Source organism: Mercenaria mercenaria, chromosome 11, assembly GCF_021730395.1.
Source record: "Mercenaria mercenaria strain notata chromosome 11, MADL_Memer_1, whole genome shotgun sequence".
In the NCBI taxonomy this organism is placed as follows: domain Eukaryota; kingdom Metazoa; phylum Mollusca; class Bivalvia; order Venerida; family Veneridae; genus Mercenaria; species Mercenaria mercenaria.
In genome coordinates this window covers 79,474,734-79,491,175 of record NC_069371.1, presented here as the reverse complement: position 1 = coordinate 79,491,175, position 16,442 = coordinate 79,474,734, and the positions used below count along the sequence as shown (strand labels likewise).

The 16,442-nt window shown below is 36.1% G+C and overlaps 1 protein-coding gene across 27 annotated transcripts in view; it reads left to right on the top strand.

Moving 5' to 3' along the window:
* The window catches only part of LOC123532297 (5'-AMP-activated protein kinase subunit gamma-1-like), a 416,776-nt gene that overhangs the window by 300,278 nt on the left and 100,056 nt on the right, over positions 1-16,442 (top strand). Inside the window, exon 1 of one of the 27 annotated variants that reach the window (XM_053517875.1) lies at positions 169-593. The exons of the other annotated variants lie outside the window; for them this stretch is intronic. Coding sequence (XP_053373850.1) covers positions 531-593 — 63 coding nt within the window. The 5' untranslated portion in view covers positions 169-530. Of the gene's footprint in view, positions 1-168; positions 594-16,442 lie in introns of those variants that run through there. 27 annotated transcript variants of the gene reach the window in all.

Sequence of the window (16,442 nt, the reverse complement as noted above, 5' to 3'; positions counted from 1 at the left end):
AATCGTTGTTGCCATTGAAAGAGTCTTCCGAGTGATAAAATAAATGTTAATGTATGACATTTAAACCATAGCATATGGGACGGTATTAAGTCGCTTATCAAAAGTGTAAACGCTTTTCATGTTTAATATCGGAAGGTGTATAAATATGTAATTGCTATACAAGTTTAAACGAGGACAAAATTTTGAAATAAAATCGAAATTCTTGTTGATTTTACTCTTTTATGTGATTTAACAGAACGAGAAATTTCTCAATTTGGAAAAATAATCAATGTATACAGAGGAACAGCGACCAAATGTTCTAATATTTTTTTGTTCCTAAGATAAGCGATTGATTTAGACAAACTATTCTCTGTTCTTTTGAGTTTCTCGTAGAAGGCTAATATTTTTTTTTTCGGATAACGGAAAGCAAATTGCTTCTGGTGTGTATATAGTGGAATAGATTTCGAATGAATAGTTCTGGAAATTATTGTGCGTAATGTGTTTTCTGGTATTTAGAGGATATTAACATATAAAACAAATAGCAGTACAAGATGTATGGACGGGTACGATCCAGTTCCTACAGGGAGCCCCGGGAATTAAAAAGTAAAATTCAGGTGAGCTAAAACCCATTTATACTTGTAGTTTACATAATAGTATTGAATTGCAGTCTGAACCTAATTTATAAACATACAGCAATTGCTCCATACAGCAGTGTTCTGTACTTTCCATAAAAGTTCTTTTGTCTAATTTTATTGACTGTACAGGAAAATTGATTCTTTGCTTATCTGCAGATTTAGTGGCCATTAACCCTATGACATCCGTTATCTTCTTAGTTTTAATTTTTTAAGTATTGTCACAGTTACTTAATTACTTAGAAAAAAATCATAAAAATAGAGACTTACCCGAAGTCCTTTTTAATCCCCCGCCACGAGTGATGGGGGGGTTACAGGAATGGTCTCTGTCCGCCTGTCGGTAACGTTTTGTTTCCGCAATGTATCCTAAACCCCTTGAAGGATTTTCATGAAACTTGGTTCAAATGATCACCTCATCAAGACAATGTGCAGAACTTATGAGTCAGCCATGTCAGTTTAAGGTCAAGGTCACAAGTCAAGGTCAAAGGTTTGAGCCTCCCATTTTATGACCGTTCCGTTTCTTCTAAACCCTTTAAAAGATTTTCATGAAACTTGGGTCAAATGATCATCTCATCAAGACAATGTGCAGAACTCATGAGCCTTGTTGACTCAAGGTCAAGGTCACAATTCAAGGTTGAAGGTTTGAGCCTTCCATTTTGTGTCCGCTCTGTATCTCCTAAACCCCTTGAAGGAAGTTTATGAAACTTGGGTCAAATGATCACCTTATCGAGACGATATCCAGAACTCATGGGTCAGCCATGTGTTGACTCAAGGTCAAGGTCACAACTCAAGGTCGAAGGTTTGAGCCTTCCATTTCGTGTCCGCTCTATATCTCCTAAACCCCTTGAAGGATTTTCAAATTTATTGATGTCGTCATACATGTACTCATAATAGAACATACTTAACAGTGTCATTGCTTCTGCACCCAATACCATCAACCCTTTCACTATCCATAACAGCGGCGTCTTTCAGACTGCCTTGTTTCCACTAGACCCAGACATTTGGTAAAAAATGAGTATTGGGTAATGAAATGAAAAACAACTGTAATCTGCTACAGGGTCAGAGTGAAATATGGCCCCCACCTAGTTTAAAAATATGCTGAATATGGAATAATTATTTAGAGATCTGAGGTTGCTTTTTTTACTACACCATGGAAGCACATGCTGATCAGATTTATGCTTTAAATTTTGGCCTTTAAAGTCCTGCTCCAGTCCTACCTTTTAACCTTAAATTGTCACTGAAAAAGCATGAAAATCCTGACTATGAACAGTGACGCCTGTCAAAATAGTCTATTTTATATAAAATTCTATATAAAATACCTATGGTTTTGCATGCCAAAGTGTGGCACGAGTCCGTTAACTGTTTGCTGTTGTAATCATGGGTTGCATACACACAATAGAATTTGAATAGCCGTGGAGCAGGGCTTTAATTAAAGTCTCAGGATCCAGTTTTTCTTTTAGTGTTTTTTCACAACGCTTTGGTGGATATAATGCAAATTAGGTACTATGTTGTCATTCCATAAAAAGTTGGATTACTTGTTTTCGGGGTGTTTTGATGGCCATCAGATAAAGCTTACACTTTTCTATCACTGTGGTTTTTCTCGTGCATTTTCAGTTCTTGATTGTTCTTCCAAACCAAATTCTATAAAATGCTGAGGTAGCTGATGTCATAGAATTCATAGTCTATATATTTATTTATTTTTAGCTCGACTTTTCGGAGAAAGAGTAGGGCTATTGCACTCGTCCCAGCATCGCCATTGGTTAAAGTCTTTTCAACTTAATTAGAATTTTTGTTGAAGTTTTTGATAAAGTCAAATATCTGTGTTACTATTTAAGCTTTTGACTTGAAACTTAAAATAGTTTTTTACTATCAAATTCTACACAAGGAGAAACAATCCCCATAACTCTGATTTGAATTTTGACAGAGTTATGCCCTTTTTTAACTTAGAATTTTTTGGTTAAAGTTTTATAAAGTTTTTACTGGCAAAGCTCTAATTCAGAGTCAAGCACTGAGAAAAGTTGAGCATGCTGTCTTGTGGACAGCTCTTGTTATTCATGATCGTTTCTTAAATTACGTGCAACCTACAAACCCCTGGTCAAAAAATATATTTCCCAGGTAACTAAATAGTCCTAGACAGTTGCACTAACCGAAGCTCCCGGGAGTAGGAGTAAATACTGTCATTGAAGTATAAAAATTATCATTTTCTTGCAGATCATTATAATGAAATGATCAGTTTTAGAGTTTGGAGATTTAAGTTTCATTTGAATACATAAGCCATAAACAAAGTCCGGATTTTAAAAACATTCTGTTTTGCCTAGTTGTGAAAACAACAACTTTACAGTCATTGTACTAATTATTAGGTCATGTAAATGAAAAATAGCTAATTATATTGTACATGCGAACAATTGTTCTCTAAACACTACTCCTTTCAACTTGCAAATTTGTCTTCTATTTTCATCTTGTCAGTTTATTTAATCAATGTTCTACCAGCTCATTGTTGATATTATAGCCTTTTGTATATAAACAAACTGATCCAATATATTACTGCCTTTCAAAAAAAAAAAGATGTTTCTATTGAAGTTACAGAATAATCAGGATATATGAGTCATGGGATCTCGTTAATGACATGCAATTAGTTGTAATTGTCTACTGTGTCACTGTTAATTATTGTCTTTATGTCACAGCATACATATAAAAATAGTCTGAACACAATGTTGCGAAGGAGTTTAAAGTCGGAGGTTGCTGTTATAGAATAAATGTTAAAATGTTACAGGTATAAAAATGATAAGATTCAAATTAAAAGGTGAATTACACATCTAAAAGCTACGCAATTGAGCCGTGTCATGGGAAAACCAACATAGTGGCTTTGCGACCAGCATGGATCCAGACCAGCCTGCGCCTGAGCCTGGTCAGGATCCATTCTGTTCACTAACAGTTTCTCTAATTGCTATAGACTTTGAAAGCAAACAGCGCAGTCTGGTCAGGATCCATGCTGGTTGCAAAGCCACTATGTTGGTTTTCCCATGACACGGCTCAATTATAATGTAAATGATCTGATAAGATCATTTTTAATAATCAGCGATACACATCTGTTATCTAATTTACATGTAGCTAGCACACATTTGTTAAGACACTCCTGCTTTAAGGCCATACAAGTTCTTCCTGTCTTTATAGTCGTACTACTTTAATGTCCCATGTCACTCTTGTTTGCTTCCGTGGTTCTTTTAGCATGCCAGGTGTAAAGCACCCATTCACGGGACTCTTCTCCCAATGTAATTAATTGTGGTTGAAGGAGCAGGGGCTTGAACTCTGAACCCTTTGTTTCATAGTCAGACACTGTTTTACCATTGGACACACTTGAAAGGAAGAACTGTTAATATTGGTGGATGATCGGAAATCTTCAGTCATACACAATGTTTTAAAGACCCACCACAGAATAATTGTATTCTTTTGTATTTCCATGATGATAATTATACACCATTTGCATGAATAAATTGAGAAATACAATGTATCTCATTGCAAATTGAGAGTGACATTTATTAGGCCAAGTCAGTGTGTTTAGTGTCTTAGTATTGTATTGAATGGATATGATAGTATGCATAGTATTTGATGCAATATGTTGAGTTTAGACCAAACTTGTTTCCACAAGGTAAGATTGTTATTTATCTATGTTTTTAAAACTATACTATAAGGAGATTGACTGAATAAATTTGCAGATGAAGTTGTAAAAACACATTAATTTAGGGACAGGGAGGGCCTAAATTGTCCACCAGTGTTATCCTGTGATATAGCTGCATGTATTAAGAATGATTTTCACATGTTTATGTGGGAGGAAAAATAGGTCACTAGGTTGTGGTGGGTCTTTAAATAATTTTACAACAAGATGCTTTAGCCTAAATTAAGTTGGACATTGTCTGAATAAATTTGAATACTGGTGTTGAATCTTGTATGTAGTTTCTGCCCAGAGGGGTTGAATTATACTCTTTCCTGTAGTTTTTGCCCAGTGGGGTTGAATGAAATATAATAATAGTGGCTATACATTATTTTCTATCTTTTGTCCTTTTTCCTTTCACATTTGTATGATTTGAAAAAGCAGGAAGTTTGAATCAGAATTGAAAGGACACATACATATATTATTCACGTATTCAGGTATGTTGCAGAATGACCTGTTTACACTTGTTATACACCTGAAGGGACGTATTATGTTATATCTCCAGTGTCCACCTGTCTGTCCGTTGGTCCTTTAGCAATTTCGTGTCTGCTCTGTAGCTCTTGAACCCCTATAAGGATTTCAAATAAACTTGACACAAATGTTCACCACATCAGAATGACTTGCAGAGCTCATGTTCTTGGTGGCTCGCTTCAAGGTCAAGGTCACACTTGGGGGTCAAATGTCATATGAGTGTGTTTTATGTCTGCTCTGAAACTCTTGACCCCCTTGGAGGATTTCAAAGAAACTTGACACAAATGTTCACCACATCGAGTTGATGTGCAGAGTGCATGTTCTGGATGGCTCGCTTCAAGGTTAAGGTCACACTTTAGGGTCAATAGTCATATGAGTGTGTTTAGTTTCTGCTCTGTAACTCTTGAACTGCTTGAAGGATTGTAAAGAAATTTGGCACAAATGTTCACCACATTGAGACGATGTGCAGAGCGCATGTTCTGGTTGGCTAGCTACAACATCAAGATCACACTTGGGGGTCAAAGGTCATACCTTTGGGCGTATAATTTGCTCTGCATTGCAATGCTCTTGTTGCCACATAAGCTAAAAATAATTTTTAAAATGCCACTTACAATATTATGGCCTCTATGCAAAAGTCATTGTATTTCTGGCATTTTGTCAGCATACAGTGGACTTGCTTATTTTTATTGAAATTAAACCAAAGCACAGATTATAGAAAAAAAATTTAATTACATTAGTGTTAGAAAATAAAGCTATGCCAAAAATATTATGTAAATTTCATACAAGCATTAATGAGGTCACATAAAACAATTAATTGTCATTTACTTGACAGGTTATGACCATGACTTATGCTAGATATTCAAATTGGACACTGTATTTACATATTTTTTATCTCCCTTTATTTTATTATTTTCAGTCATTCTTTAATGAGAATTGACTGGTCTAATAACAGGACATTGCCACCGTAAAGGCCACTAATGAAACACTATTGTCTCATGCAGCATGTATGCATGGTCTTTACTTAGTCTAATAGGTACTTGAATGATTTGAGTGCAGTTAAATAAAAGAGGTTATACAGATTCTGGTCAAGTATTTTGATTTGCTCCAAACTTTATTATTAGATTATTTAAACTTGGCACTTAACAAATATTAGATTTTCCTTACATAATAAAGGTATTTTAGCAATTTGATACAGGAATGATATGAACGGAAGAGCTATTGTATAATATTTATCAAAATTTGCATTGACAGTTATACATTTAGCCTGAATGCAGGAGACACAGATTTATAAAATTAATATTACCTCCCTTTGCCAATCTTGTTTCAGAACTGGAATAGAGATTGAAAATAAATCAATTGGAAGTTAAATGTAGTTTGTTCAGGTTGTTGAATTGTCACGATATCTGTCAGATGCAAATGTAGAACTAGAAATTATATTGAGATCAAAATTAAGAATTGCTCAGCTTTTTGAATATTTTCATATTAAAGGGGGGTAATTACAAAATTTAAGTCACAAAAAAAAAAAAAAAAAGCAATAGAACACATTTCTAAGATGGTTCCAACTATATGTAATGGGTCTATTTGTTGTGTGATAAATGTCTAACAGAATATACGAAAGGTGAAAAATGTCATAAAATATTACTTATGTTGTAATGGTGATAGACCACCATTAAATCCCTTGATGGTCTTCCCTGACAGTTACTTTGTTAATGCATAATGTCTTGCATATAGATATATTCTAACTTTAAAGCTTTCAATTATGATAAAATAGATTTTGTCGCCTCAGCAAGAAGCTATTGTGATTACTGCATAAGTAAAGACATAGATACAGTAGTTTGCTTCGAGGCAATGTTTATGCTGATTTATGTTGTTTTTTTCCTATTCATCCAGTTTTCTTGTCGATCTACTTCTTGCATATATTTATATGCTTTATAATCCAGTTCTGTTTGCATGTATGGGTGCACTTTATGAAGTTTTCAGTGTCAATAAATAACAGTATTTATAACTTAGTAATAGGTCATTGGGAAATATTTTCAATATTGCTGATAGATAAACATGAAAATAGACCCATTTTGGAACTGTGACAAGTCCATATATTTTTTAGCTCACCTGTCACATAGTGACAAGGTGAGCTTTTGTGATCACGCAGCGTCCGTCGTCCGTCGTCCGTCCGTCCATGCGTTAGTCCGTCCGTCCGTAAACTTTTGCTTGTGACCACTCTAGAGGTCACATTTTTTGTGGGATCTTTATGAAAGTTGGTCAGAATGTTCATCTTGATGATATCTAGGTCAAGTTCGAAAGTGGGTCACGTGCCATCAAAAACTAGGTCAGTAGGTCTAAAAATAGAAAAACCTTGTGACCTCTCTAGAGGCCATATATTTCACAAAATCTTCATGAAAATTGGTCAGAATGTTCATCTTGATGATATCTAGGTCAAGTTCGAAACTGGGTCACGTGCCATCAAAAACTAGGTCAGTAGGTCAAATAATAGAAAAACCTTGTGACCTCTCTAGAGGCCATATTTTTCATGGGATCTGTATGAAAATTGGTCAGAATGTTCATCTTGATGATATCTAGGTCAAGTTCGAAAGTGGGTCACGTGCCATCAAAAACTAGGTCAGTAGGTCAAATAATAGAAAAACCTTGTGACCTCTCTAATGGCCATATTTTTCATGGGATCTGTATGAAAGTTGGTCTGAATGTTCATCTTGATGATATCTAGGTCAAGTTTGAAACAGGGTCATGTGCGGTCAAAAACTAGGTCAGTAGGTCTAAAAATAGAAATACCTTGTGACCTCTCTAGAGGCCATACTTATGAATGGATCTCTATAAAAATTGGTCAGAATGTTCATCTTGATGATATGTAGGTCAAGTTCGAAAGTGGGTCACGTGCCTTCAAAAAGTAGGTCAGTAGGTCAAATAATGAAAAAACGTGACCTCTCTAGAGGCCATATTTTTCATGGGATCTGTATGAAAGTTGGTCTGAATGTTAATCTTGATGATGTATAGGTCAAGTTTGAAACTGGGTCAACTGCGATCAAAAACTAGGTCAGTAGGTCTTGAAATAGAAAAACCTTGTGACCTCTCTAGAGGCCATACCCTTGAATGGATCTTCATGAAAATTGGTCAGAGTGTTCACCTTGATGATATCTAGGTCAAGTTTGAAACTGGGTCACGTGCCTTAAAAAACTAGGTCAGTAGGTCAGATAATAAAAAACCTTGTGACCTCTTTAGAGGCCATACCTTTCATGGGATCTGTATAAAAGTTGATCTGAATGTTCATCTTGATGATATCTTGGTCAAGTTTGAAACTGGGTCAACTGCGGTCAAAAACTAGGTCAGTAGGTCTAAAATTATTAAAATCTTTTGACCTCTCTAGAGGCCATATTTTTCAATGGATCTTCATGAAAATTGATCTGAATGTTCACCTTGATGATATCTAGGTCAGTTTCAAAACTGGGTCACGTGCGATCAAAAACTAGGCCAGTAGATATAAAAATAGAAAAAACCTTGTGACCTCTCTAAAGGCCATATTTTTCACGAGATCTTCATGAAAATTTGTGAGAATGTTCACCTTGATGATATCTAGGTAAAGTTCAAAACAGGGTCACGTATCTTCGAAAACTAGGTCCATAGGTCAAATAATAGAAAAACCTTGTGACCTCTCTAGAGACCATATTTTTCAATGGATCTTCATGAAAATTGGTCAGAATTTTTATCTTGATAATATCTAGGTCAAGTTCAAAACTGGGTCACATGAGCTCAAAAACTAGGTCACTATGTCAAATAACAGAAAAAATGACGTCATTCTCAAAACTGGATCGTGTGGGAAGAGGTGAGCGATTCAGGACCATCATGGTCCTCTTGTTTTTGGTTGACAAGGACTAATTTGAAAATTACATGTTATTATGTAAATTCTTTTCCTTTATTTTGTGATTTTCACAGATTTGTTTTTAGCTCACCTGTCGCTTTTGTGATCGCGTGGTGTCCGTCGTCCGTCCGTGCGTGCGTGCGTCCGTAAACTTTTGCTTGTGACCACTCTAGAGGTCACATTTTTCAAGGAATCTTTATGAAAGTTGGTCAGAATGTTCATCTTGATGATATCTAGGTCAAGTTCGAAACTGGGTCACATGCCATCAAAAACTAGGTCAGTTGGTTTAAAAATAGAAAAACCTTGTGACCTCTCTAGAGGCCATATATTTCACAAGATCTTCATGAAAATTGGTCAGAACGTTCACATTGATGATATCTAGGTCAAGTTCGAAACTGGGTTATGTGCCATCAAAAACTAGGTCAGTAGGTCAAATAATAGAAAAACCTTGTGACCTCTCTAAAGACCATATTTTTCATGGGATCAGTATGAAAGTTGGTCTGAATGTTCATCTTAATGATGTCTAGGTCTTTTTCAAAACTGGGTCACTTGCGGTCAAAAACTAGGTCAGTAGGTCTAAAAATAGAAAAACCTTGTGACCTCTCTAGAGGCCATATATTTCATGGGATCTATATGAAAGTTGGTCTGAATGTTCATCTTGATGATAACTAGGTCAAGTTCGAAAGTGGGTCACGTGCCATCAAAAACTAGGTCAGTAGGTCAAATAATAGAAAAACCTTGTGACCTCACTAAAGGCCATATTTTTCATGGGATCTGTATGAAAATTGGTCTGAATGTTCATCTTGATGATATCTAGGTCAGGTTCGAAACCGGGTCATGTGCGGTCAAAAACTAGGTCAGTAGGTCTAAAAATAGAAAAACCTTGTGACCTCTCTGGAGGCCATATTTTTCAATGGATCTTCATAAAAATTGGTCAGAATGTTCACCTTGATGATATCTAGGTCAAGTTTGAAACTGGGTCACATACCTTGAAAAACTAGGTCAGTAAGTCAAATAATAAAAAAACCTTGTGACCTGTCTAGAGGCCATACTTTTCATGGGATCTGTATGAAAGTTGGTCTGAATGTTCATCTTGATGATATCTAGGTCAAGTTTGAAATTGGGTCAACTGCGGTCCAAAACTAGGTCAGTAGGTCTAAAATTATTAAAATCTTTTGACCTCGCTAGAGGCCATATTTTTCAATGGATCTTCATGAAAATTGATCTGAATGTTCAACTTGATGATATCTAGGTCAGTTTCCAAACTGGGTCACATGCGGTCAAAAACTAGGCCAGTAGGTATAAAAATAGAAAAACCTTGTGACCTCTCTAGAGGCCGTATTTTTCAATGGATCTTTATGAAAATTAGTGAGAGTGTTCACCTTGATGATATCTAGGTAAAGTTCAAAACAGGGTCACGTACCTTCGAAAACTAGGTCAATAGGTCAAATAATAGAAAAACCTTGTGACCTTTCTAGAGAATATATTTTTTGATGGATCTTCATGAAAATTGGTCAGAATTTTTATCTTAATAATGTCTAGGTCAAGTTCAAAACTGGGTCACATGAGCTCAAAAACTAGGTCACTATGTCAAATAATAGAAAAAATGACGTCATACCCAAAACTGGGTCATGTGGGAAGAGGTGAGCGATTCAGGACCATCATGGTCCTCTTGTTTGCTTAGCTATCAAGTCTTCAAATGTCATAAAATTTTGATTATACAAATTGCAGAAACTGAGTGTTACGCAAATTTTGATTAACAAGCTGCTATATAAGATTTCAATTAATTGTCACCTTAACTCTAAAGTTACCAGTTTAGACCACGTCTGAAAGCAAAAATGCTAAATACCTCTATATTAAGTACAACTTGATATCGCCGAGAGACACTATAATGCTATGCTGCATTTATGAGGGACGCTAAGCGTTTGTTTTACGAGAGCACGCTAAGCATTTTTTACGCTCACACGTTTAGCTGAAAGAAATGGAAAACATTGTTTCCAAATGTTTCTGTTTGTTTGAAATTTTTAGTAAAATGGCATTGTCTATCTACCAGCCCTCTCCCACCCCCTCAATTTTTCTAGAACATTGATAGAAAAGTGCTGATGGAAATCTGGATTGCTGACATAAAAAGGAAAAGTAAATTGGAACAGTATCTGGTATACTTCACTCGGGTCAGGTATACTGTAAGTGTTATGGAAAGTGTCTGCTATACTTCGCTCATGTCTATCTAACTGTTGTGGAACACTAACAGGTATATTTTACTCACGTCAGTGTAATGTGTTAGGGAACAGTAACTATTATACAGTTTGCTTGCATCTATGTAACATGTTATGGAACAATAACTGGTATACTTTGCTCACGTCTGTGTAATGTGTTATGGAACAGTAACTCATATACTTTGCTTATGTCTATATAACATATGTTATGGAACAATAACTGGTATACATCGCTCACGTCTGTGTAACGTGTTAAAGAACAATTTTCAAAAAACTGATCAGTAATGTCGATCGAAGCTTTAATTATTTTGAAACAATAACTGATGTGAACTATAGAGATATTTGCAGTAGACATGCTGTTTTCGAGGGTGTCTGGAATAATTTGTCTGCATTTACTCCCTTAGCAATCTTCATAATGGATGGTAGTCCATTTGAATATTATGGAAATAGGTATTTTTTCTATGTCACCTACCGCTTTGTTAGGTACTTTTACCATAATTTTGCCTGAAATGAGTCTGACATGAAATTTCAAATTGGTCCCATTTAAACATATAAAACAAGTTCAGAAAATAGTGCTGAATTCAGATATTTTTTAGGTCAAATTATCATTGAAAAGGGAATTTATAAGGTAAATAACCTCCATTCTGGATTATTGTTATTTCAAAGTAGTGTGTTATAATGTGCAAACAGCATGAAAAAGAGATAGTTTCATGTTCCTTAATTTGTATTTAAAGGCGTACGCTAGAATTCCCTGTATACATATGAGATGGACGAAATTTTCCCCAATAATAGAATTTCTTCCAACTTTGGATATTGAAGGACAATCGTCTAAGAAACAAAAATATGCAATAAAAATCATACGTCACCAGTATTGAAAAAGAGTTATCTGTCCTTGATGTTTGTTTGTTTTGGGTTTTAACGCCGTTTTTCAACAGTATTTCAGTCATGTAACAGCAGGCAGTTAACCTAACCAGTGTTCCTGGATTCTGTACCAGTACAAACCTGTACTCCGCAAGTAACTGTCAACTTCCCCACATGAATCAGAGGTGGAGGAACAATGATTCCAGACACAATGTCTTTTATCAAATAGTCACGGAGAACATACGTCTCGCCCGAGGATCGCACTCACGACCCCGTGATCCGTAGACCAACGCTCTAAATACCTACTGAGCTAAGCGGGCGGGTGTTATCTGTCCTTGAAGACGGCATTTATGGCTAAACTATAAATAGTAAAAGGCATCTGACATAGTGTGTAAGAAAGGTACTGATTTCACTATATACATTTTTGTAATATAAATCGGATTTAAACATTGAAGAAACTGCTTTCCTTGTTTATTTAGAAATCAGATTTTAAAGTGACTGATCTGTCTGGCTTGGTCAATTCTAAGATAAAAAATATTTATTTCCATATTTTTTAGAAAAATGTATATTACAGTGGTACTGAGACAATTGATTTTTGCTTTCTTGTGATATGATGATCTGTGAATGGTTTGGTGTTTGTCGGAGATGTCGTGTTTGTTGGAGATGTCGTGTTTGTTGGAGATGTCATGTTTGTTGGAGATGTCATGTTTGTTGGAGATGTCATGTTTGTTGGAGATGTCGTGTTTAAGACATCCTAGCACTGTCATTTCCTGTACACACATTCAGCATCTGTCTCAAACTGCCTTGTCAATTTATATTAATATCAGAAAATATTCTTCCTAGGAAAAGCTTAATGACAGGAAAATTTGTTTTTGTCTTGGAAGTCTTAGATGATTTATAGCTGAATATATCTCCTGCAAATGCGTCTCAAAATGTAATAATATTCAATATTCTGGAACCAAGATCATTACTGCTATATTTGTTAATTTCTTAATTAGCAAGCTGCTTCAGTGTGTAAATATTCCATCAGCCGTTTGTGTCCCTGAAAGCTCTTTAATGTCACTGTAACTCAATTAATTCTGGTGTCACATCTAATTCCAAATGCCTTAAATCATAGTTTATCTAAAAGCTCTGTGTGTTTTAAGACCTTGGGTTGATTAAAGCTCTTGCATCTGTAAGACCTTGGCTTTCTGAAAGCTCTGTGTGTTTTAAGACCTTGGGTTGATTAAAGCTCTTGCATCTGTAAGACCTTGGCTTTCTGAAAGCTCTGTGTGTTTTAAGACCTTGGGTTGATTAAAGCTCTTGCATCTGTAAGACCTTGGCTTTCTGAAAGCTCTGTGTGTTTTAAGACCTTGGGTTGATTAAAGCTCTTGCATCTGTAAGACCTTGGCTTTCTGAAAGCTCTGTGTTTTTTAAGACCTTGGGTTGCTTAAAGCTCTTGCATCTGTAAGACCTTGGCTTTCTGAAAGCTCTGTGTGTTTTAAGACTTTGGGTTGATTAAAGCTCATGCATCTGTAAGACCTTGGCTTTCTAAAAGCTCTGTGTTTTTAGCCCACCATCATCAGATGGTGGGCTATTAAAATCACTCTGCGTCCGTGGTCCGTCCGTCCGTCATTCCGTCCGTCCGTCCGTCCGTTAACAATTTCTCGTTATCGCATCTCCTCAGAAACTACTGGGGGGATTTTGACCAAACTTTGTCAGAATGATGTATTGGTACCCTAGTTGTGTCCCGCTGAAAATCAGACTGGTTCAACAATTTATGAGTGAGTTATGGCCCTTTGTTTATTTCTATATTTTACATAGATTTATATAGGGAAAAACTTGGAAAACCTTCTTATCCAAAACCACAGAGCCTAGGGCTTTGGTATTTGGTTTGAAGCATCATCTAGTGGTCCTCTACCAAGATGATACAAATTATTTCTCTGGGGTCAAATATGGCCCCGCCCTGGGGGTCATAAGTTTATAATGACTTATATAGGGAAAAACTTTTAATAACCCCTTGTCCAAAACCACAGGGCCTAGGGCTTTAATATTTTGTATGTGACATCATCTAGTGGTCTTCAACTAAGATTATTCATATTATACCCCTAGGGTCAAATATGGCCCCGCCCTGGGGGTCATATGATTTACATAGACTTATATAAAGAAAAACTTTGAAAATCTTCTTGTCCAAACCACAAAGCCTAAGGCTATGATACTTGTAATGTAGCATCATCTAGTGGTTCTCTACCAAGTTTGTTCAAATTATCGCCCTAGGGTCAAAAATGGCCCCGCCCCGGGGGTCACATGGTTCATATAGACTTATATAGGGAAAAGCTTTTAAAATGTTCTTGTCAATAACTACAACATTCAAATTTGGACCACATGTATATTTTTGAGTGGCAAGATGACCCCTGACATGAGTTGACCTTGATTTTGACCTAGTGACCTACTTTCACATTTCTGTAGCTGAAGCCTTCAAATTTGGACCACATGTATATTTTTGAGTGGCAAGATGAACCTTGACATGAGTTGACCTTGATTTTGACCTAGTGACCTACTTTCACATTTCTCAAGCTACAGCCTTCAAATTTGGACCACATGCATAGTTTTGTGCACTGGAAAAAACTTTGACCTTGATTTTGACCTAGTGACCTACTTTCACATTTTTGAAGGTACAGGCTTCAAATTTGGACCATATGCATAGTTCCGTGTTTCAAAATGAAATTTGACATTGATTTTGACCTAGTGACCTACTTTCACATTTCTCAAGCTACAGCCTTCAAATTTGGACCACATGCATAGTTTTGTGTACCGAAAAAAACCTTGACCTTCACATTGACCTAGTGACCTACTTTCACATTTTTAAGGTACAGGCTTCAAATTTGGACCACATGCATAGTTTTGTATTCCGAAATAAAATTTGACCATGATTTTGACCTAGTGACCTACTTTTACATTTCTCAAGCTACAACCTTCAAATTTGGACCACTTGCATAGTTTTGTGTACCGAAATGAACTTTGACCTTTACATTGACCTAGTGACCTACTTTCACATTTTTAAGGTACAGGCTTCAAATTTGGACCACATGCATAGTTTTGTATTCCGAAATAAAATTTGACCTTGATTTTGACCTAGTGACCTACTTTTACATTTCTCAAGCTATAGCCTTCAAATATGGACCACATGCATAGGTTTGTATACCGAAATGAACTTTGACCTTTACATTGACCTAGTGACCTACTTTCACATTTTTAAGGTACAGGCTTCAAATTTGGACCACATGCATAGTTTTGTATTCCGAAATAGAATTTGACCTTGATTTTGACCTAGTGACCTACTTTTACATTTCTCAAGCTACAGCCTTCAAATTTGGACCACTTGCATAGTTTTGTGTACTGAAATGAACTTTGACCTTAAGATTGACCTAGTGACCTACTTTCACATTTCTGTAGCTACAGGCTTCAAATTTGGACCACATGCATAGGATTGTGTACCGAAACAAACTTTGACCTTGACATTGACCTAGTGACCTACTTTCACATTTGTCAAGCTACAGCTTTCGAATTTGGACCACATGCACAGTGTTGTGTACAGAAATGAAATTTGACCTTGAGGTAGTCAGTAAGTCTTGAAATTTGGAATACTCAAAAATGGCACATTGGTGGGCGCCAAGATCACTCTGTGATCTCTTGTTAAGACCTTGGGTTGCTTAAAGCTCTTGCATCTGTAAGACCCTTGGGTAGATCTCTAAACACGACAATAGACTTCTGAAAAAGATATTTTTTAGCTTTCTGAAAGCTCTGTGTGTTTTAGTCCTTGGGTCGCTGAAAGCTCTTGCATCTGTAAGACCTTGGCTTTCTGAAAGCTCTGTGTGTTTTAGTCCTTGGGTCGCTTAAAGCTCTTGTATCTGTAAGACCTTGGCTTTCTGAAAGCTCTGTGTGTTGTCTTTCTGAAAGCTCTGTGTGTTTTAGTCCTTGGGTCGCTTAAAGCTCTTGCATCTGTAAGACCTTGGCTTTCTAAAAGCTCTGTGTGTTTTAGTCCTTAGGTCGCTTAAAGCTCTTGCATCTGTATAAGACCTTGGCTTTCTGAAAGCTCTGATTGTGTCTGTAAGACCTTGGCTTTCTGAAAGCTCTGATTGTATCTGTAAGACCTTGGTTGTTCTTTTAGCTTAATTATGTTGTCAATAAAAGATATAGATGTCAGTTGAATCATTTCAAGACTTTGGTTTGACTGAATGGTGTAAGATTTTGTGTCTCTTTAAAGACAGTTTTATTTATGTAATATCTTGGTGTGTCTGTAAGACAATAGTGTCTCTATAGTGCTGTATGTTGCTGTAGGTTCTTTTGTCTCTGTAAGCTCTTGGTGCCATTGTAAACTGTTTATGTGATCGGAAATTCAGTGTTACCTCTTTTTGTCTCCATAAATTCTTTGTGTCACTGTACCTTTTCTATATCTCTGTAAACTATTTATGTCACTGTAACCTCTTGTTACCACTGTAAACTCTGTTACTTATTATGATATTGTGTGAACTTGGTGTCACTGTCAACTCTTTATGTCACTGTAAGCTCAGTGTAAGTTCTTTATGTCACTGTATGCTTTCTGTGTCAGTTTAAACTCTTGGTGTCACTATAAACTTTTTATGTCACTTTAAGCACTTGATGTCACTGTAACATCTTTATAATGTTACTGTAAGCAGTTGGTGTCACTGTAAACTGTT